The sequence below is a fragment of the Siniperca chuatsi genome, linkage group LG3 (genome assembly GCF_020085105.1).
Source record: "Siniperca chuatsi isolate FFG_IHB_CAS linkage group LG3, ASM2008510v1, whole genome shotgun sequence".
Taxonomy (NCBI): domain Eukaryota; kingdom Metazoa; phylum Chordata; class Actinopteri; order Centrarchiformes; family Sinipercidae; genus Siniperca; species Siniperca chuatsi.
Window position 1 is genome coordinate 29,717,892 of NC_058044.1, and position 23,465 is coordinate 29,741,356.

Below are 23,465 nucleotides of genomic sequence, written 5' to 3' on the forward strand. Positions count from 1 at the left end.
TCTGTCTCAGTCACACACAAACAAACATACGCACACACACAAAAAAATATTTTTTAAGAGGCCTATAAAACCTTTAGTTGCATTCACTCTATACAAATCAGAAGAACTGAATCTTTTAAACCCAGTCTGTATGTATAATTCGATTTTAATATAAAGAATACAGTAACGTAATGTGACGTTCCTGCCTTTGAAGTGAATGTTCTTCATATTGTTGGTTCAGACAGATATACTACACTGAACACAACCATGATCAAAGAAAAATGGAAAAGAAAGAACATATGGCCTTTATTCCTCACCAGCAATTCTCTAGTGCTTATTACATAAGATGTCTTTAATGTGATTCTGATGTGATCCAGTATATTGAAAGCCATATTTGTTTACTGCAAGTGTCTTGGGATAAAAGCATCACTGTAAAGCACCCATTGAAAGGCATGCATGCTTCCTCCCTAATGCAGCTACAATATTGCGGCAAGGCATGCATGCTTCCTCTCTAATGCAGCTACAGTATTGCGGCATGTGTTTCAGTTAGAACAGAGGAGTTAAAGAGACGGAGGGGTGGTTGTGGTGAGTACCTATGACGGACGTGAAGAGCTCGGGAGCCGAGCTGCCAGCGGCCATGAAGGTGGCACCTGCTACGTCCTCACTGAGATGGAGACGCTGCCAGAAAAGTAGTAAGAGACGAATAAAAAGTTCAAATTTGAAAAGCAAATACCAGCTGGAATTAGAAAATCCAGACCAGTCCTAAGACACAAACAGTAGGAGATCAGTCCACAGTCTGACCCTTGACCCTGGCCCTTAGCTGATCATACAGATCCACTAAAGCTTGCATGTGTGTGATTGTGTAAAAACACTGTAAATCTGGTATTTTACCACTCAATGTTGACAGTCAGTCAGTCTGGAAGAAGAAAAGTGGATTTGTCCAATAAAAAGGATTTCTATTTTCTTTTCTACTCTCCTTTATACTGGGCACCAGCAATACCTTGTTTAGTAAGATAAAAACAAAAATACATTTAGATATACAATATACAAATATACAAAGACTTAGTTAGCTATTCAAGGTAACATTTAAGTATTCAGTTACTTGAAGAAAGCCTGGGAGATGAGGAAAAAAAGCACTTTATGGGGATAAAAATTTGGCTTGTAGCATTAGTAATTTCCAAAAATTCCAAAATTCATTTGACATTTTGTACATAAACATATACTACCTGAAATTATGTAAATGCATGTATTATATTATGATCAATGGCTTTCTTTTGGATTTGTACAGGTGTCACCAGAGGATGCTGTATGATGTTTGATGTTTGATATACAGCAAATGAGACACACCCACGCAGCCCTGATGAAATAGATTAGCTGAGCTTTTGAGTGTTAATTTCTAACTTTAACTTTAACTTTAATTGTTGCCTATTTAGTCATTAATATTCAATGTTAGAAAGAAATATTTAAAATTTGAAACCAAGTTTTCAGGACCTTTAATACTTCGCATTCATACCTCACACAGCTTCTCCAGGGAGGGGACAAAGTAGTCATCACAGACGAGGGCCAGGGCGCAGAACAAGTAAATGGTCTGTGAAGAGAGAGAGAGAGAGAGAGAGAGAGTGATAAATATTACAGGGATCAGTGAAGTATGAACATGTTGCTTGATGTGATTTATACATATGATCCCATAGGGTGAAAAGTCCACACTAAGACGGGTTCCAGCTGCACCGTTAACTGTCACACAGTACAACCACCTGTGATATATCTGTTGATATTTCAAACTGGGCAAGAAAAAGTGATGTTATTTACCACCTTCCATGTCTTCTTCCGCTTTGTTTCTATTTTGAACAAATCTATGTGTGTACCCTGAATGATACAATGAAGAATACCTCCCTGCTGTAACTGCTATATTAAATTTAGATGAAAATTACCATGAAAAATGAAAGTGAGTCTAGTAATTGAAGGCTAAAAATTCAGAGGTCTGATCCATGCAAATGCAGTGCAGTACATTAACGGATTAGACATAAAAAATTCATGAATAACATAACTGTGGGACCACACTATTTACATTTTTAAATAAGGAAGTTAGTTTTCACTTTTTAAACATACTGCATTAAAAAAGCCTAGGAGGGAAGGTTACTGTATGTGCATGGCTTATTCCCTTACTGAAATAAACTGTCTGAATGGAATGACACTATGGGCCCCAGTTAAAGAACAATATCCGACACATAACAAAATAATATGGTTTGATTTAATAAACAATGGGGTTGGTTTTTTGTGTGTTTTTTTTTTTTTTTTTACAATTCTTACAGCTCTTCTTTACAGCATGAACATTGTATTTCTATTCATATTTATCTCCCCATACTTTCAAAAAGTAAGTACTATATGGAAGAATATGTGAACAGTGGGAGGCTCGTGTAGCTTGCCCCAATATATGTTGTTTTGCACAAGTACTCCTGTCCCCAAATCTCTACGAAGTTAGCATGTTTTCTACAGTTAATTTCTTATCTATTATCACTCCCAAAAATGATATTCCAGACACTCTCTCAGTTAAAACATTCATCATAAGTTTGCTTTGTGAATTTAAGTGCTTGCCCCTATTGTAAATTTAGTCTTACTTAAAATAAATAATAGTTTATCAAATAAATCAACTCAACTCAAATCAAAATTTCAATTACTTTTCAAATATTTACCACAGCAAAATAAAAGTTGTATCTGCAAATAAACTAAATGTTTCGGGAAACCTTGGAAACAAATATATACGTAGAAAACAACAATAATTGTCCTAACACTGACCCTCGGGGAACTCTACATGTAACCCTCCTATCCTTCTAAATGAATAGTCTTACAATTGAAGGATTCATTATGACTGCAAATTATCTACTGAGTGAAATGCTTTTAATGCTGTATATTACTGGTGTGTTTTTGTTCCCTGGTGTATTACTGCATAAACACCCACCGTAATGCAACCTATCCTTGGCATCACATAATACATACAACACAGAGCAGAGACGCAGAGACAGGGTGGGATAAAAGACAGATAGCGATGATCAAGGGAGAAAATGTCAGTTTAGTGACGACAGACTGACGGGGAATGTGTGAACAAAGGAGAGGCATGAATATCCTTACACTTTGTAATAACGAAGCCTTTCAAAGACCTACTTACAGCAGGAATCGCATGTAGAGTGAATATTCCGTTTTCCTTTTGTGCTCAGCACTGAGTCACATTTTCCTTTGCACCAGTTCTTCTATTTCCTGTTTCTCAAAGCAGGTGAGAGTGAACTAAACTACCCAACGCCTGCATGAGAGCTACAGCTGAGCCCACACTGTGAATGCAAGCAGTATGCAAGCAAAAAGTCAAAGGCTCACATGTAATTCTGTTCTGATAACTGGGTTTAATCTTGATTCAGGTTCGAAGTTGAGATGGAGGGAATACCGCTATCTACTGTAGCTGTGAGTGAACATGTGTGCATACGCAATGTAAATTTGTGTGCATGTTTAATTTTGCATGCAGACATGGAAGTCCTTAAATCTGGAGTTGTGTTTGTGTTTTTGAGAGCAAATCCTTTCTGAGAAGTGATGATGCCAGCATTGATGAGCTGTGCAGAACTGGAGGGGGGTCAGCAGTACGGCTGTCAAGAGAACAGCAGTTGGAGGTAAAATACTGTGATATTAAAATTCAGAAATGAAGCTCTAACACAAAGCGTTTTACAGGTTTCTGTCTTCAAGCTGAATCCAATACCAGAATCATAAACATAAACATGATCAATGACAATCACCGACTGACAGTGGAATCCGTTCACAGCAGCTTCACTTGTGACTGAATCATAGGATATATAATATATAGGAATACAAGAAACAGACAGCAGGATCTACTCCAGTGTTTAAATTAACATCCCTGAACCAAGACCATATGCTGCTACGAGTGCAGCATAATGCAAACAATATAAGCCACATGGTGACATGACATCTGTTCTGTAATTTGTTTAGTTATTTTTGAAGAGCATTTTCAGATTTATTTATTTTTTTAATGATTTCATGTCATAAGGCCTTTGATTTTTTTATATCTTATCCTGTACAGTAGCAGGAAAATAATCAAGTAGGAGTACTGTTGTCAGGGAGCCAACACAGACACCACCAGCTCCACCCACCACAGTCATCAGATCACAATCACCTGAATACTGATTATACACACCTGCCACCAATCACCCCACTGCACTATAAAGCAACACTCCCCCGGTTCACTCACTGTCTGGTCTCAACTCTACCATGAGATGCTACCCGACTCTCTTCTCTACAGAAGATCTCCGAGTATTCTGGCTTCCCCTCAACCTGTGTGTGTCCTTGTCTCCTGGTTCTCCTGCTCCCCGTCACTATCAGTGAACAGAGCGAACTTCTACGACAGATAAGACTCTCATAGACATTTCTAGTTCTTGCATACGTTGTTTACTACTTTGCTCCTCCTGTGCACAACTACTACTGTGACAATAAACCTCCATCGTATCTGCACTTACCTCCGTGTCCTGTGTTCGTCAGCTGACAACCGTCTGATTAACAGTAAAGGGGAACAGCCGCAGGTGGAGAGAGGGCTGTCAGCACATTTATACTATGTATTTTGGCTGCTGATTACAAAGCCATTGCTTTTCAAGTCTCCTGTCTTAGCTATGAAGTCCCAAGTCAAGTCCCAGCAACACCTACGCAAACTCAAAGTCCTAAATGTTATCTTTCAGGTCCTAAACAAGTCACCACTACCCTTTACCAAATATAATGCCATTTAAATGTTTTTAACAAAGTAATTAATATAGTAAATTTACAGAAAGAATGTATGCTATTTACATTCGAATGTGATGTATCATCTGTTGTCTCTCTGCTGGTTTTGCACTGCTAAACACACCTTCCCTCCTGCTCATGCAACATTATTTTCTGCTGTTGGATTGATTCACAGTATATCTGTTGTCAGGAAACTGAAGTTCTGATTTGCTGCATTGGAAAGAATCCAATAAAAATAATGTAATACAATCCTCTTCATTAGTGAATGAAGACCATTCTAATTGCTAAAAGACTATGAGATGCAGTTGAAAGCTCTGGGAAAAAGCTAGTAAGTGGACCTTAAGTTAAGAGTATTGACTGTGCACAAGGTCAAGAATGAACTTATTTTATTAATTTCCATAGTCATTAGTTGCAGCCCTAGTTTATTACCTTGTTTAAAGGCACATGACAAATAAATTTGCTTTACATATGGTATACTATGCTGAGCATGAGGAGAGACTGTCAGTGCTCTCATTTAGCTTGCTCCCTGGCTCGTTTCCTGCATACAATGTTCCAAACCTATTTAGGGAAATTTCAGTGGATATATTGCATGTCACAGTGGGCAACCTTTTCCTCGGGCCTGGATTCTCATTTTCCAAAAATGGAAAGATGGAAAAGTACAACAGCATTACAACTATACAGTATACTCTGAGGGTATTAGCCGTGATTGCCCTTCCTGAAATCCTCAGAATGCTGTTCCATCACAAAGCAAAGTAGAGTAACACCAACTATAAAATGACATGGAGTACATTATTTTAAAGGTTAGACATCATAGGGAAAGAGCTTGTGGTGATATACTGTATTTTTGGCTTCTTTTTTTTTAATACTCAAGCATCCTAGAAAAGGTTACTTTCATTTGCCCTTCTGCCATAGGAAAAGGCTAACTCAGAGGGTGGGCGCACTCTAAGTAGTGACATTGCCTAAAATGTCAGACATGTACTGGCAAAACGGTCCATTCTGTAGTTTTTAGTGCTCTGTTTATGCACAGCAAAGTTCCCTGGAGACGCTGCTCTGTTGGCATGGACTTCCATTACAGTCAGCCCCCCAGAGACTATCAGCAACAGCCCAACACAACATGGGTCATCATGTACTGGAACAAGCAAGAGTGACTGTAGAGGGGCTCCATCATAGCCTTGACCTCACGTATTGACCCCTGCTGGGCCATGCTGGAGAGGCCAGTGTGGCTGGTCATGCATGTGCTGAACCAATGAGATACTGCCTGAGAGGGAGTGGAGAGGAGAGGACAGGACTTGACTGGGCCTGGCATTGTGCTGCAGATCCAGATGCTGTCTTCTGCTCAGCCAGAGAGGATGAAATATCTACAGTGGTACCATTTGTTTAGCCTTGCTTTGGATGATAGCCTGCGAACATTATCCCATGACTTAATAAAAACCGAACATGACAGGTAATGACAAAGATTGTGTCACTTTGTGATGTATTTTGATTGAGGTGTTTGGATTTTTCTGTTGCAGTTGTGGTGACTTATAAGGGGAACTCCACCGATTTTACAGATCAAAGTCTGTTTTAAATTGTATAAAGCCTTTTGTGGCTCAAGAGGAAGCTGTGTGCAGTCTGATAAATGTCCTCAAGTGACAGCGATAGTCTTGAATCAGTCAAGTCTGAAAATGAAAAACATCTGGGGGTGTGGCGTTAGAAAGAAGTGATCTTACAACACCTCTGTAGCTATGACATTTGGACAACAGCTGTGGCTGCATAACACTGCATAACAGTGGAGAACATCTGCTATAAGCTGAGGTATCTTCCTAACACCCGAAGCTTGGAAAAATGTAGGCTACATTAGCAGCTACTTGCATAATACATCCGAATCTCCGACCGAACTGTTGGCACTCAAGTTGCATTGTGGGTAATGTACAGTAGGTGCCAGGATTTGACAATGAAGAAGAATGTGTGGAATAAAAAGAACGATATCTCTGGTTCTGCTGCATCGATTTAGATTTTTTTTTTTTAAACTGTCCATTGAACTGCTAAATCGGTGGAGTGCTCTTTTAAAGAATATGGCTGGCGTTTTTCGTATTGTCAACAAATCCCATCATTAGACAAAAAACAACAATGTGTTAGTCCATGCTCTCTTATTCCCCTATCCTTACTGTGGCACTCACTCCCAAGCCCATTGGTTCCTACTGAATACGTAAATCTTTACAAATGGGTCACAATTATATAGTTTCATTTTTAAAAGGGCTCAGTAATTTCCTCAAGCAACAGGGCTCTCTAGTTTTTAGCAAACGTTACTCAAACTGGGGTAAATATATATAAATATAATATATAAATTTGTTGGGAACTATTTTCAGTTGCGAATTAATAGAGGTCAAAACTCCAGCAACACTTATAGAGTAGTAGTATATAGAACAACTTTAATGTTAGACCAACGCGTTTCGGCTTGTGCCCTTCATCAGGGTCATCATGAAGCACATTACAAACAACATTTAAATAGGGTAGGTACGAAGCAGACAAAAACAATTCAAAAGGGTAAAAAAGTATGAAAGACAATCAATCATATACATCCACACACATATCAGCCAATGGGGCACCTACAAAGGTGGGTTTGGTATATGGTCATGTTCGTAGTCCCAGACTGGCAAGGGGAAGGTCTAATAAGGGACATGGAGGACGCCATATTAGATAGATAAACTGGAGAAGTGCAACTAAGGGGTGGTACTAAGTTTGTACAGAAAAGGCCTTGACCCAAAATGTGCCTATTTGATGTAGCATGCTTTGAAAATACATTAATATATAAAACTATTTATAATGTACTATATATGGAAAGAGCAACAAGATCATCACATCATAAAAATTACGTCATAAAAAATGTATACTTGCTAATTGGGAATTAATACACATTTGATGGTTTAGTGAGTCTTTACGGCGGCAGAACGGTGTGTACGGGATTGAGTCAAAGCAAACTACAGTGCCCATGGTTATGGTAGTGAAGGAACATGTCACCCAGTGCAAAATTGTGGCCCACTGATGTGTTTATTTAATAGTTATCCTTTAAAATGCGATGTAAAACGTCACTTGGGCACTTATACACAGTCTCACATGTTGACACACGCATATGAATGCGGAGTTGTATAGGTGAAGGTAAACTTACACACAGGACATGCAGAGCCACAGCTCCTTCTGTTCTCTCTTTGTGTGTGAACAGGTCTGTAGGGAACTCGTGCAGAGCTGGAAGAGACAGACACATACGGTTAGAACAGTTCATGTACAGCATGTGAGTGTGTGTGCATATGTGTGTGTGTGTTTCCGCAGAGTGTGGTGCAGGGAACACACTTCCAATGCCCAGCAGAGAGGTCAACCCTATGAGCACAGAAACCCATTGAACTCATGTGTACTGACAAGGAGCCTTGCCCAGACAGTACCTTGCCCAAGTGTGTGTGACAGTCTAACTGTGCCCTGCCAAGGACTGTGTATGAGCATGCTTCCTCGGAGAGTGACAAGAATAGGGAAATGGAAAAAGTGAGCACTAGGAGGACAAAGCGAGGGCAAAGAGGAGAGCGAGCATTGTAGAAATAGAGCAAGGGATATTTAGGGTAAGGCAAGTGGGATGGAGCGCAACGGAGAGAGAAAGGGTGGTGGGTGTTTAACTGCAATTTGCAAACTCCACTTCTCTGCATGGAAATATGAGTACAATTGAGCAAGAGAGAGAGCAACTGTGTGTGAGAGAACAAGACTGAGAGAATAGCGGGAAGTTGGCAGATGGAGAGAGTGTGAAGGAAAACAGAAAGAGGTGAAAAGGAGGGAGTTTGGTTTTAAATAGTGGCCTGAGTTATTCTACCCCCTCTCCATGGCTTCTTTACTTCCTCCCCTCTCTCAGCCCCTCAGTCCCTCCTTGACTGCCAAGACCAGTGACAGGCGCTTGGCTGCCGGAGAGTGTTGAGGAACCTTTGCCTCTCACTCCTCAAGCATCAAGTCACCCCTGTCATCATTTCCTCCCACACAAATCAGGAGCCCATTCACAGGCCACTGCTAACATCTGTTACATATTTCAGCACCTACACTATTCCCTGGGAAAGGGCAGCCAGGCACCAGGCAGAGAGTTGGGCTAATGTTAATGATTGCAACAAACGGCAAGATCAGAATCAGAAATATTTTATTGACCAGCACAGTAAACATAGAGGAACTGCATCAACAATGCAAGAATGACAAGAATATAATAAGTTTACAGACTGTGGAAGACATACAAATGACATCTGACCAGACATGTTGAAAAATCCCAGGGCATCTCCTTTAGACAGCACGAGATTAAAATGAGATGTTTAAACAGTTTTAAAAAAAAAAGGCAACTGCAATTATTGACAAGTCATTTTTAACACACTTAGCAGCACAAGCCATATTTTCACAGCAGGAGTTTGAAGTGAAGTGAAAAAAAGTTAATTTAAATAAAGTAAAGCACAGTCGTGCTTTGAGCTAAATGCTAACGTTAGCATGCTGACACACTCACAATGAGAATGCTACCATGCTGATGTTTTGCAGACAAAGGTTACCATGTTTACCATTATAGTTTAGCATGTTAGCATATTATAGCACATTGGCTAACTAGCACTAAATACGAATGTCAATACTAATGTATTTTGCCTAAAACCAAAGTTTTGACCTGATGATGGCGCTAGATGAAAAGTCAAAGAATCACCAAAGTTCATGAATGTCAGCAAATTTCATAGCAATTCATCCAATAGTTGATATATAGAGATATTTCTGTCAGGACTAACATGGTGGACCGACTGAGTGTCGGACAATGCCATCCCTTGAGCCGTACGCCGCTAGCATGGCTAGAAACTTCTAGTAACACCGGGACAGAGAGGGGATGATGACATGAGGCACCAGGAGGTTACATGGTAGCCATCTTACAGAGCGAAGGATGCTCTTCACTCAAGAGCCAGGTAGGCTAAGAGATAAGAGATAAGAGGGTAAAAGAATAAATGAATAAATGAAGTGAGTTAGGAGTAGTTGAGTAGTTTATTATTCCACTTACATTTAGTCTTTTTAGTTTTTCAGTCTCAACTCCTTCACATGTTGCCGAGAGAAAATGAGAGTAGAAAGAATAGTTCACTACTTTCCCACTGTTCACTGTCTCTACCCGTTTTGTACTCTGCTGACCTATTTGCATCTACAGTATCTCGCTGTGCTTGAGTGGCTGCAGTCCTCCTCTGCCCTATGTTCTACTGCTATAACTTCTTAAGCCTAACACAATGCAGAGCAGCTTGTAAAAAGCCAGAGAGTACAAAGCAGCAAAACATGCAGCCATCTCACAGCGACAGCTGGATGTGTTTAATATTTACTGTTACAAGCCGGTGTTAGCTAGCTCAAACTCAATCCAGCCAAAATGCCAGGCTAGTGTGTGAAGGGAAAGAACAAGCAGCTCTCATGACAGGAATTAGGGCTTAATGTAGGTGAGAAAAAGACAATACTCCTGTCTGAAGCAAAAATGCCACAAAAAAATCACCAGAAATAGTGATACATTGTAAGGGTGAAAGACAAGACTGAAAAAGAAAGACTCAACAAAATTAGCAGAATGCTCTTTTAAAGTCTTCAAAGAGCCTGCAGATAAAAACCCATGCTGCTAATTACTGTTCCAAGAAGCATGAAGCCCAATTTCCCATGAGAGAAGAACATGTGCGGATGTGATGCAGAACTGCAAACTCCCACAAGAAACCCACCGAACCTTCATGTAAACAAGGTGTTTTATACACATCAACACTGAAAGGTTCCACTTCACAGCACCTAACTCTTTCTAAATCTGAATCAGAAACACATGCTGGTATGTAGTGGTGGCTGTGGCAAAGGAGGTAGAGTGGGTCGTCCACTGATCACAGGGTTGGTGGTCCGATCCCCAGCTCCTCCGGTCACATGTCGAAGTTTGAAGTGCAAGACACTGAACCCCAGATTGCTCCCGATGGTCAGGCCAGCACCTTGCATGGTAGCTTGCTGCCATCAGAGTGTGTGTGAATGGGTGAATGAGAGGCAAAATTGTAAAGTGCTTTAGATAAAAGCGCTATATAAATGCAGCCATTTACCACATGTAGATATGTTGAAAACATACAGAATTTATACACTTAAAGGATATGTTTTTTTAAGGGTTTATTACTACTTGTTTTGGCCATTGGTTATTACTAAAGTAACCGACCGTTTACTAAACTCCTCCCTCAAACAGCAACTCTCCAATCATAGTTTAGCAATCATAACTAGGCATGGCAGGCCTGTCAAGCTTTGGATTTCTCAACATGCTGAGGTGGTGTGCATGGGACTCTGGTAGGGAGGGTGGTGTCTTTTTTTTTTTTAGCTTTTCCAAAACCAAAAACACAACAGCAAAAGTGTAAGGAATGGATTAAACAATATGATTATACGCGCTACAAATGTAAATGTAGCTGCAAATGTTAGCATGTCCGGCTAACTAGCTTACTACCTACAGTAGAAACCTACTATACTTCCACGGCAAAGGAGCATTTAATTAGCTAACTACATTTTATGAGGTTACAGCAAGCCCCCAGGAAGTGCACTAGGCCTTGAAGCCAATTTGACATAGCGGCCAAACCGTGGAATTACAACTTCCGTGTCCGTCACATGATGCACACTGGACCCACAAGACTTGTGGGAAACGCTATTGTGCTTGCGCCTGTGGGGCTACACAATGCAGAAACTATAAGAAGATCCGGGTAATTTTATATCGGGAAGTCGAACCTTTGTGGTTTCTTGCGTCACTGAGCAGCTTTCATGATGAATAAATGGAAACCCACCTCCGACGCTGTATCCAGTCCTCTTTATACATCCATGGGTTACAGGTTACATAACAAAAACATTTACAATAGCTCATCCACTGTGTAGTATTTAACCACTAAAACCTGAATGTTAGAGTTAAGGCTAACTTTAGCAGCTATGTCCTGCCTAATTTTGGATTTGGGGAAGTTTATACTTCAGCAACTCCAGCCAAACTCCTTATCCGAGATAACATTACGCTCACCAAACATTGGTTAGTACTCATCCTAAAAGCCCTTTCTCTTGTAACACGTCTTCTACATGGATCATCATCTGGTGAGGATGCTGACTGTTTGCCTGGGACCTGTTAGCTTTAGCCTCAGTCTTTAGCACAATACGTAGCCATCAAGTGCATATTTAAGAACCCCTTTACAAGATTCTCATTTTACAACTCATGGATCTAACTTTAGCTTAATTAGCCAGCTAGAGTGAATGAAAGCTGCCAGGGACAGTTGTAATCTCGGCAAAATCAACAGCCGCCGGCTCGAAATGAGGAGCCTGCTTTTTGTCTGCCTCTGTCTGAAAACAAGGACCTGTTTTTAAAAAAAGTACTACAAATTTCTAGTGGTAGATCTGCCACCGTTGTCATTGTAAATTGCATTTTTGCATGGAAAGCTTGACAGAAGTAGCAACAGTAACTAAGGGCTGCCGGGCTTAGCGAACGGTCACTTGCTGAGATGGTGTTAAATGGTCATCTTTTACCTTGAGTAAAAAAGTAACATGATGACCTCACATACAGCTGAAAAAGCACAGTGAGAGGTGTATTACAGACAGCAGAGTATCTCAGTACAGTAACTTAACACATCCACTAGTCTATTGCTATGTGCCCTGACCAGAGTAGCAGGAGGAATGCAGACAGATATGTGGTCTCATAACACAATGTTAATTACCAGAACAACTACAGTCAGCTGAAATGGAAACCTTACATCAACTCAGGAAGAAGTGGACAGCGGGAGAGCAGCCGCATTGAGGTGAATGGTGCTCTACATGAGCAGGTGAGGCAAAGGGCTCAGCAGCCTGTCAAGTGGACACGGTGATGGAGATGAGAGGATGCGCTGGCCGAGCAGCCGGCATTCACCGTGCCCAGACTGATGCTCCCTGTCCCAGGGGGAGATACAGGCAGCAGATGCATATATCGCTATTGCCTCTTCTGGTTTACGCCAACGAGGACGCACAGCTACACACCAAGCACCTGCCGCGTGCTACACCCGGCTGAACTCCATATGCTGCCGTGTGTCAGGGTAGACTCTAAGTCACTCAGTTCACTGAGTCTCAAACTCTAATAATTTAATTATACATGCAGGTTGTTGCAGAGATTTCTAGTTTTAGAATTATGTGGAAATCCCCTAAATTAACTGAACTGAGACTGAATGGAGCCTAGCGTGGCCACACATTCCCACTTGCCCCACACACTTGTACACATACACCAATACACTCCAAACCTTCTACTCTTACTCTTCTTTTAATGTTCAATCATGTAGGGACAGTTCACTGAGCACACGTTTTTCGACATGTCTCACTTTACCTTCACACATGTGCACAGTTACATACACTGAGTCTTGGGAGCTGCCCATTCACGGTCTACTGCTGGTCACTGAGCAGCTACACTGTCCTGGCTGAAGGTTAAACAGTTCAGACGCAATGACAGCAGTTATTGAGGGAGGGCAGAGCCTTCCTCACACAGTCTGCTATGCTGAGTCTTCCTGCTGGTCTGGCAACATAAGATGGCAGTGGTCACATCTATTTCATCCTTTCTTTTTAGGGGTATGTTCAGACTGAAAGCAAAGCAAATTTTAGAGGTGGCAAGTTGAAAAATGTTTCAACTTGTGCAAAAAACATGTTTTACCTGCGGTGCTATGACTCCAATTCATAAACATATGGAGATAATAAGAAGGAGAGAAAAATAAAAGAAAGAATAGGAATTCCTGGTGAGTTTTTATATCAGTCAGAGGCTGAGCCGTCACACATGAGCACAAGGCAAACTCTGAACACACACACAGCCACAGCTACAGCTGATGTCTGTACAGGCATTACTGTACGTAAACTGTTTGGGGCAAATAAACACAAACACTCCTGGGGTCAAATTTGTACAAACAACGTAAGTGGGAAAATTTGCGTTTAATCTAAAAGCACATTGAGACTTTTTGCATTATTGGGGCATCACATGATTGGGATGGTTTCATTCTCTTTTGTGACTTTCCACTGGTGATAGTCATTGGTACGTCCGCTGGCATAACAGAAGTGGTCATTTCACATTCAAGCATTCAAGGTAAGATTAAATCAAGTATTCTTGGGTTGTTTTTGTCAATGCTTATTTTTGGCCACAAGTGATGCAGGGAGCCACCACCAAAGTACAGTACGCTGAATGTCTTCCAGCAACAAAGCCATTCATCAGCATATGCCTATCTATCCAAAAGCACAAAAGGTTTCTTTCAACTATACCCAACAGGTCACTTCTTACGCAACTGCTGCATTTGAGGAGTGACTCACCCCCACTCAATTCAAACACATATTCATACAAGACAGACAACCTTACGTCAAGTGAAAACTGTCAAGGTCAAATTACTCTACGCACACTGTAGCTGATGACAGAGAGTTGATGACAAGATGCAGGCCTATACAGAGCAAAGACTGCTGCTTCTGGCTCAGTTAGTCTGTTTAAATAGGAATTCTTGAATATGTTACTTAATAGGAAACTATTTTCAAATACTGTAGATATTAATCTGATAAATATTAGATCACAATATTCGGGTTTTGGATAATCTGTCAAAGTTAATGAACAAAATTGTCTACGGCACGGATGAAATGAACAGCGTGGACAAACGTATGCACACACATCAGTCCGATTTGATCTGTTTCATCAATATCAGCACTCCTGCCTGGCTGGCTGCCTGTAACGTGTGCTCGACTGTATCCGTCTGAACACAAACTCCCATAGCAACAGAGTGAGTGGCTCCTTGAGGCAGAGTGTGTTTAAGTAGCAGAAGGGAGAGGTGGGCAAAAATAATAGACTGTTAAGCCTTAACCTGACGGGAGTCACTCCTCTGCGCAGCCGCTGCTCCGCAGTACACTTGCCATTAGTGATGACGTTTGATGTACTACATGCAGAACGCAAGCTGAGATGCGGTGCATTATGCATGATGTTTGGGGTTTGGAAAAAAAATACATGTGCCCTGGTGTATGATGGGAATGGTGTTGGTGGGATGGAAAGAAGGAGGGGTGAGTGGGAAACATTCAGTGTGAAAGATGTTACCTGACAGTTATGTTGATGAAGAGAATATGGGGGAACTGATTTGTACTGAGTGCACTTTAGGGAAGACAGAGCCATAGAAAGAAAAAGTGATGTAGTTGGCCTGGTAGTGCAGTTGTAAGTGAGGTCACTGGGATGAACCCTGAACAGCTGCTGATGGTGCTCTGGCCCCAACTACCCCTGCTGGCTGTAGTACACATACACACACAAAAACATACTAACACTGAACACGCAGATGCGAGACACAAACCCACGTGCAAAGACACAAAAACACACATGAGGCCAGTAAGATTTCCATTGTTTCCCTTTTTGCAATCATCCCGGTCTCTCCGTTCTTCTTCACTATGCACAATCAGTGGCAGTCAATGTATCAATCAGCAATCAGGCTTCAGCTTGCTGGGGGACACATTCTGCCGCGGCCTGCTTCATTCTCCTGTTGGAGCTGACTGCCCGCCTACTCGCCCGCCCGCCTGCACCATCCCATGCCTGTCTAATTTACCAGGCAATTTGGAAGGAGCCACTGTGAGCCACTGAGGGGCTCTGAATCGAGATGTAGCATGACTTCTGTTGGGCTCGTTTTCCTCGTGCCCGAGCTCTGCTGCACTTTTGCGTTTCCTTTATGCCCACTGAGCATGTTCAGATGCACAAGTGTATCACGCTAGTTGCAGTGTTCTGTCAAATCTCTTTTGCTTCCTATCCTCACCCTCCTCAGACTCTGATTTTCTCTGTCTGGCTTCCTTCCGCATCATTTTTAATGGCAGTATAGTGTGCTAGACTGTGTGGCCTATCTTTGATCCCACTACTTCATTGGATTATTCTCACTAAAAAAATTATTGTGTCATGTTACCTACAGTTTTATTACAGCAGATACAATAGGTGAGGCTACAACAATGACAACTTAAGCCCCCCCCCTTACACACATTTGTAAATCAACCAGTGTGAGGTGAGTGGGGTAGAGGCGTATCAGGAGGCGTGGCTCTGACCTAGGCCATCCCCAGTTGGCGTACTAATACTATGGAGAGTGTATGGATGTATTCAAATAGCTGGAGATTGCCCCAGTGGCCAACTATGGTACTACAACAAAAACATCCCCAGTGGCCCAAAAAGCATTTTACCCAGGACACCATGAATGACAAAAAGGTAAATTTTTACTTTATGCATTGTGAAATTTTAAAGGTTTAATAATTTTCAAACTTTCCCAGTGCCAAAAACAGCAAATTCTATGTGCATGACGTAATCTCAGTGTGAAAGGAGAGAGACACTAATATGCACCAGAATCAGAATCGGGTTGATTGCCAAGTAGGTTTTCCCATACAAGGAATTTGCTATGGTATTTTGGTGCGTAACAATAAACGCAGTAAGAGAAAATAAAAAAGATTAAAAAAAACAAGTACTGCTAAAGTCAAGCGGTATAAATAGAAAATAGAAAACTTGACAATAAAAATATGAACAAATATTCTAAAAAGTATGTACAATATATCTGTTTTTAGAGTGAAAGAGCTGTACAGTTTGTGCAGGAATGTGCACAATATTGACCAGGGAATGTGCAAAAGTTCACAGTATGAAGTATAAGGAAGAAGGAATATGTGCAATGCATGTGCAGTTGGACACACAACACTGAAACAGACCAAGAAAAGAGAACATGTTTTTGGCGTATGTGCCATGGGTTAAGGAAACTGGATACTGTGTTCCAAGATGGTGTCCCAATAATTCCAACATAAGTTGCTCACTGAGTGCATACACTGCAGAAGGTTTTCAGCTGAGCTAGCTTACTTCTCCCCACACACATTTTTTTTTATCGATTTTTATTTTATTGGATCCAATGGATCAACTTTTCATAACACAAAGAGTCACTTCAGAGTGTTTGAGACGCTCAGAAAAATGGAATCAATGTTTTGCAGTTGTCTCTTTTCTAATGATGTGCAGTAAACATTACCAAGCAAAAGAGACGTTTGATCTGTAATCATCACACTTGGGTCAGTAGCGTTATACCAAATTAATCACACCTGTGGATGCAAGGTCACCCTCTGCACACATACTGTATGTAGGCAGAAGGCAGAGCCCACCTTCACTGCAGAGTGACAATGAATGGTTCCCGGTTCACTTGCAATAAAACCGTGTTTACATGTGTGAACTTTCGTTGTTGGTACATCCTCGAGTCAGGAGAATTACTCCAGAGTAACATATGTATGTCATGTAAGTCGTAAAAGATGGCAAAGCTGTCAAAACAATCAAAATTGTTGTTGATTCATTTTCTGTCAATTGGCTAGTCGTTTCAGCACCAGTGAGGTTACAGATCATCATCCCATCGCATCAAGTAATGCACCATGTATGTGGGCGAGTGTGTGGGTTTATTTATAGAAAAGGAAAGAGAGAAGAGAAGTGGGAAGTGGGACTGTGCACAGACATATGGTGGTGTTACATTTGCTCTTGGCCTGGAACTCTCCCTCACACATCTACTGTACAAATCCCAGTGGATAACCATTCTCATCTTTACCTAACATTCCCTCACTTCCTCCATCTTTCACATTTATTTATAACCATCACAGAGATGGGGGTGAAAAGGTGGAGTAATGCTTGTGAGTCTTTGGGGAATTCCTGCAATCTCTGCAATTTATTATAAAATATAGAGCCAGGAAGCCACCTCCCCGGCTACGTTCCCCCTTCTCCACCTTCTACCCAGTGCTTCCGCAAGAAAGCTAAAACCACTGACTGCTGCATATTTTAGCTGTACATAAGAAATAATTAAAAGTAATGTCTGGATGCTCACTTCATATCCCAGCGAATGAGAGCAAACCACAACGCAGGCCCATTCACTCACTTAAATGAAGCTGTGTGTAACAAGTGAACAGCTAAGAAACAATCAGTATGTTATCCCTCTCTTACAGGTCACACAGATAACCAGCTACCTGGATGTTAATGGTTTCATTAGGGAGCAAAATGTGTTGATAAGCTTATGTAGTCACAGTGAATTATTCAGAGTGTCTTAAGTGGGTTGTCCTGCCAGCTGAAACTGCTAATGTGAGCTGCCACTGTTAATGTTTGTTTGCTTTTCATCCCAAAGGTAATTCAAAATTGACAGACACCTCATTGTGAACATAGTGGAAGAACATCAGGAGGAAGAATTGTAAGGTTTAACTTTACAGTGTAGCAATAAGCAGTAACAATGCTCCCGAAAAAATTTCTACTCCTACCCTCCTCTTTCTTACCGGTGATGATGTCACCTCTCCCGAGTAAGAGCCTGGGAGTCATACGTAACACAGGGCAAGGCTCTGTATGCTCCGAAAGGGGGGGGGTTGGGTAGAGGGCACTTAGGGATGTGTGTGACAGAGCGAGAGCGAAAATCACGCAGTGAGGGAATGCAAGTGTGTGTGTGTGTGCAAAATTCTGCCCTGCTTCCTTCTCAATGATGATGTAATACTTTCAGGCCGTTGTCATGGAAACGAACAGGCACCACTGGCTAGATTTGGCATTGGGGGGTAAGTTGACGAGGGGAGGGGGTTGTCTAACTGCATTTGGAGATTTGGATGGCAGGCTCATATTTGGATTGCACTGTACGTGTGTGTGTGGTGTGTGTGTGTGCATGCAGATGCTGTGGCCGTTGCTGTTTTGTTCTGTTCTGATGACTAAGCATATTATATTACAGTCTGGTACAGACCAGACCCGACCTCTGGAGTAAAGGCTCAAGAGAGGATTTCACTGTGCGTGTGTGTGTGTGTGTGTGATAGATAAACAGACAAAAAGACAGAGTGAGAGACAGAGCAGTACAAACACACTACGATCTATGTGGCATTTGAAACCGTATTGCCATTTTAGTGGGTCTATAGGTGAGTCTATAAGTCTATAGCAGATGGAACAATCAGGTGCTGAAGATCATTAAGGGTAGCACCAGTAATCTTATGGCAGACAGTTTGGCTCTATCAATCCAGTATAAATTAGACTTACTGCTAAGTACTTACTGCTAAAGGATAATGGAAGTTTATTACACCTTGGTGTCTTATTTTCATAGTTTTGACCATTGTTTCCACTGATTCTGATAACATTGTCTTTCCTTAAATGAATTACTAAGATCTTTGAACACAGCACCATCGCTACAATGAAGTCTAATGGGGCAAATATTTGGAGATAAAACCAAAAGTGAGCACATGCAAAACGTCGGCAATAATCCCTCATTGCTCGACAAAACTGATTGCACACAACTACAGAAGGTCAAAGTTAAACCTGTAAACTGTGATGGATGTTGCCGCATTCCCAGACATGGAGTATAGGTCAGGCATAACTCTGAAGTTGCGCTTGCATTAGCTGATTGGCATCAGCTGTTTAATTCATGCTTCACAGTCACTGGCTCATTCATCAAATGTGTGACTACCAGTTGACTAGTAACATCCAATCATATTCATGCAGGTGTACAGCACATCCATTATAACCTGGCACATCACTATTACTTGGTGTTGCAGCTGCCTCCCCCACCCCAACCTCCTCCCCCATGCGCTATAGTTTTGGTATATATAAGATTTAATGTTCATGTTAGCGATGTCCAAAGCCAATCCCAAGAATAAGAGTGTGTTAATATGAAACATTTTTTTGGCGCACTGGTGTCTCTGAGAGCAGACAGTGGTTATTTTGCCAACTGTGTTACACAGTTATCTCTCCTCTCTCTTTCCTCTCACATTCTCCCAGTTAAACTTTCATTCATATAATATCAATATCAGTTTAGAAACTTATTGGTTTTGAACCAGGACCTTCAATATTTGGATTAAGTAGCTTGTGAAAAATAAGGTGTGTCTGAGTTATTTAATTGTGTCAGATATATTTTTAATCAACATTTAGGCCTAATCGTATCAGATTGGACTCATAACTAATATTAAAGGACTTGGATCTGGGCCAAAAAAAGTTGACCAGGACATCCCTAGATAATGTATGTGTTATTAGTTATTCCAGCAGAATCCTCGTTGCTGCTTGGATCCTTTGAGAGCAGAGCCTTTTCCACCTAATCTAACTGTACAACCATTTGCTAGAAATGGTCAGTTCCTTGACATGTCTCTGACTGAACTCAGTAATCAACTTAGTGAACTACAAAAATAAGTCCCAGGTTGTAAGAAACCAGAACTATCTTTGCAATCCTGTGGGGTTGCCTACTTGTCATAATGAATTATTCACAGTTATCAGTCATACAAACGCACTGGATCCCACAATAAGTTGATAGAATTAACAAGGAGACAGTTTTATACAGTAAAAGGCCACAGTGGAACTCCATTAGCAGATCTGTGGGTGCCCGGTTGTGATGAATAACAGTTAAATATGCCATTAATGAATTCCCTACTAACTCACTCCACACAGGGGTGTGAAGCAATATGGATTTGCAATACATCTCCCTCTGCTTTCTCTCGTCAAACTACCATCAACTGGAAGCTATCCAGCCTATTATGAATGCAATGATTTTGCATCTCATACTTCTGCTGGCTAATTATGCACAGTGGGAAATCAATGTTTTATTTTTTCTGTGTGTAGTCACTGTGTGCTTTCCCTCTGTGAAAAACAACACAGAAAATATCTCCTGAATGATGCAATAGCCACTTCCCCAATAGCGTCCAGCTGTAATTACATGGTAGTGAAATATGGTTTGGTGGTGTGGTTGAAGAAGAGTGAAAAACTGTGTTGTTTGAAGATTGCTTTGAAAGATGAACTGAGTTGGCTTGAGATATTTGGACTTGAAAGGAATGAGAAGAACAGGTCTTCCAGGTAGTGATCAGAAAGGTAAACTCCAAATACCATCTGATCAACTTTATCTTTTTACATCTGTTTTGCTATTTAACTAACTTCTTTGAAGGATCAGTAACTGTCTGGACGCATTTAATAACCATCTAAACGCAAATCTCTAGATAATGGAAAAAATAGATATGCCACAGCTGGCATGTACACTTATTTTGTATCTAGTCAAAGGGAATAAGTTCACTGAAGCACAGCATAATCGCCCTGAAAATAAACCGACTCTCTTCCTGATTTAGAAAACAGAATAATATGTGCTTTCCTAAAGCTGTGAGATGAACAGCCACTCTGCTTTAGGGCAAAAAAAACTCGTCTATGAATATCCAGCCCATTTTGTAGCTCTAAAATCCATACAGCTCAGAACAACAAAACAGAGAGACCTTAAACCTGTCTGCATGAGCACAGTATACAAGAGGGTGTTTGGGATCAACTGTTTATCACTATCACATTGTACTGCTCCTTAAATATTTGCATCTTTTATTGTCAAGATAGAAAAAAAGAAATAAAATGAAAAAGAGTCTTGGGCACTGCTTGCTGGATGAAAATGACAAATATTATAGTACCTAAAAATAGCTGGTGAACATCAGCCATTACACCATATGGCTAGAAGCAAAGAATTCTGGGAGTTTTACTTGACTGGGGTTGGGAGGTAGAGCAAAGACAGCGATGAGTTTGCATGTCAAGTTTAACATTGACACACTGTCACACAGATGATAAAGAGGTTTCATTTGAGCTGAGTCATGGCTGCCCCTTGGAACTGCAGCCATCATGTGAAGCTGTCGATGCTTTAATGGTGCTGGGACAACAAAGAACAAACATTAAGAACAATAACAACAACAACAACCAGGGGGGTGATGTCGCTCAGCATACCAAAAAAAGAAAAAAAGTGATTAAAGTTGCATTTCCCACCCTCTGGGATATGTACAACCTCATCCCCGTGTATATCTCGTGCATTTTCTGAACGCACGTGGAGGGCTGGGGGCCTGTTCTGCACATGCTCAGTGGGCGATGATGATGCGGGCTGACACATCGCATGTCGCAAGCGTAGTTACCGTGCTGAGTAATGTGACATTAAAGGACTCCCGCTTTTTTTCCTTCCTTGCACAGTTTGTAACACGCACACACTATGCCCGAACAAACATCTATACATACACATACACAAATGTGTATATGTGTACACATATATCATGAGTCTAACTCCCTTCAGCTGAGAAGACATAGTTTCTGCATGGTTTGAGTAGGACACATCACTCACTAATTCATGACTCTATGTTTATTCTACTACATTTATCCTCTTCTCACTCTTTGTAGTCCAAGATTTCTTGGTGGGGACTGAGAGAAAATTTTATGAGGTCCCCTGCTAACACTGTTTTACTGCTACAACAGAAATCACATAATCTTACATGAACTGTGTATGAACACTCACATAAGAATAGAATCATTATTTATAAATGTACAGCTGCAGTTAGAGGATTGTGAGTGAACAGTGGACTGAGGAAACCCTGGACAGGAATAATGAAACGTACTGTATTTTTGCCATACATGTAATTCCTACAACAAAAGTTGATGGTGCAAGAAACACGAGCAGTCAGATGATAAGACAGGTTTGAAGCAAGTCAAGAGTTTAGCCAATAATCCAAATCTCTTTATTCGGAGGTAAAACCAAAACTAAGCACACCCAAAATGTTGGTAATAATTCCTCATTGCAAAGCAAAACTTGTGATCCCACCAGTAAGTCAAAGTTAACCAGAACCAGAAACTGTGATGGATGTTGACAATGGACAGTTTGGGTAATAATTTCAGCGTTCACCTTTGTTTTCACTTAAAAATAAGTGCCGTTTGGTGATGAGCAGGTTGTATACAGTGGGTTTTTTAGAGCTTTCTGCTGAAGATAGTTGCTAGAGGACAGTGGGTTTTTAGAGCTTTCTGCTGAAGATAGTTGCTAGAGGACAGTGGGTTTTTAGAGCTTTCTGTTGAAGATAGTTGCCTACTGTGATGGAAAACGATGCTATGAGAGAGGTGAGAGTGAGCCAGAACAGAAAAGTTGTGGGCTGGACTGCTAAATAATAAGCTGAAACTAGCTTTAAAGCTCCATAAAGCTGAGGGGAGCTGCAGATTCGGGTGATAATTCTGTCACTACGAGCGACCCTTTCACATTCTCACAGTTTTCACATTGTCATTTGATACATTGTTATTGTAAAATATTGGTTATAGCCACTTTTCACTAGCAAGGACTACACCATCAACAAGATATGTTTAAATGATTTCTTGATGAACAAGCTGTGCGCTTGGTAGGCTACTATGTGTGGGGAAGCACTGGTGAGAAATTTGAACTTTGAAAGCGCTGGTGATGTCCGCTTTTGAGAGCCATGACCCTTTCCTGGGAAGTTTGATGAGAGTAATAGCATGATTTATAGTGGCGTAGTGAAGGGAAAAGTCTTCACTTGGAATCAAGCTATTGATGCTGGGAATGGTTCTGCCGTGGGTGCTGAAAGATCGATGATGAGATGTTTCTTTCTGGAGTATTTCCTTGTTGCGATGAAGATGGGGCTGATGCGGAAGTTAGGAAATGGAGGATGAGCAAAAGGGCTGATCATGAAGCCTTCTTTGACTTCCTTGGTGATCAGGTGATCGACAGACTCTGGCTTGTTAATGGCAGAAAGAAGATTTTTGCATGAAAACGACGTGGAAGGTAGTGTGGAAATTCTGAGGTGGAAACCTTCTCTAAATCCCTTGATGAGGAACTGAGCAAAAGCTGGATCAGGATGGAAGGAAGGCCGGGATGTTATTGGGTGTAGAAAGATGCTTACTTAGCTGCAAGGTGGGGTTATGCGGGCACGCAGGGCGGGCGTGGCCTCCACTGCAGTAGGAGCAGACGTGGAGG

General features: G+C 41.2%; 1 protein-coding gene across 1 annotated transcript in view; it reads right to left on the reverse strand.

The window, feature by feature from the left end:
* The window catches only part of LOC122873706 (sodium/potassium/calcium exchanger 3-like), a 64,096-nt gene that overhangs the window by 16,195 nt on the left and 24,436 nt on the right, over positions 1 to 23,465 (reverse strand). Inside the window, exons 3-5 of the mRNA XM_044190781.1 lie at positions 7,898 to 7,974; positions 1,493 to 1,567; positions 573 to 657 (exon numbers count right to left, since the gene is read on the reverse strand). Coding sequence (XP_044046716.1) covers positions 573 to 657; positions 1,493 to 1,567; positions 7,898 to 7,974 — 237 coding nt within the window. The remainder of the gene's footprint in view (positions 1 to 572; positions 658 to 1,492; positions 1,568 to 7,897; positions 7,975 to 23,465) is intronic.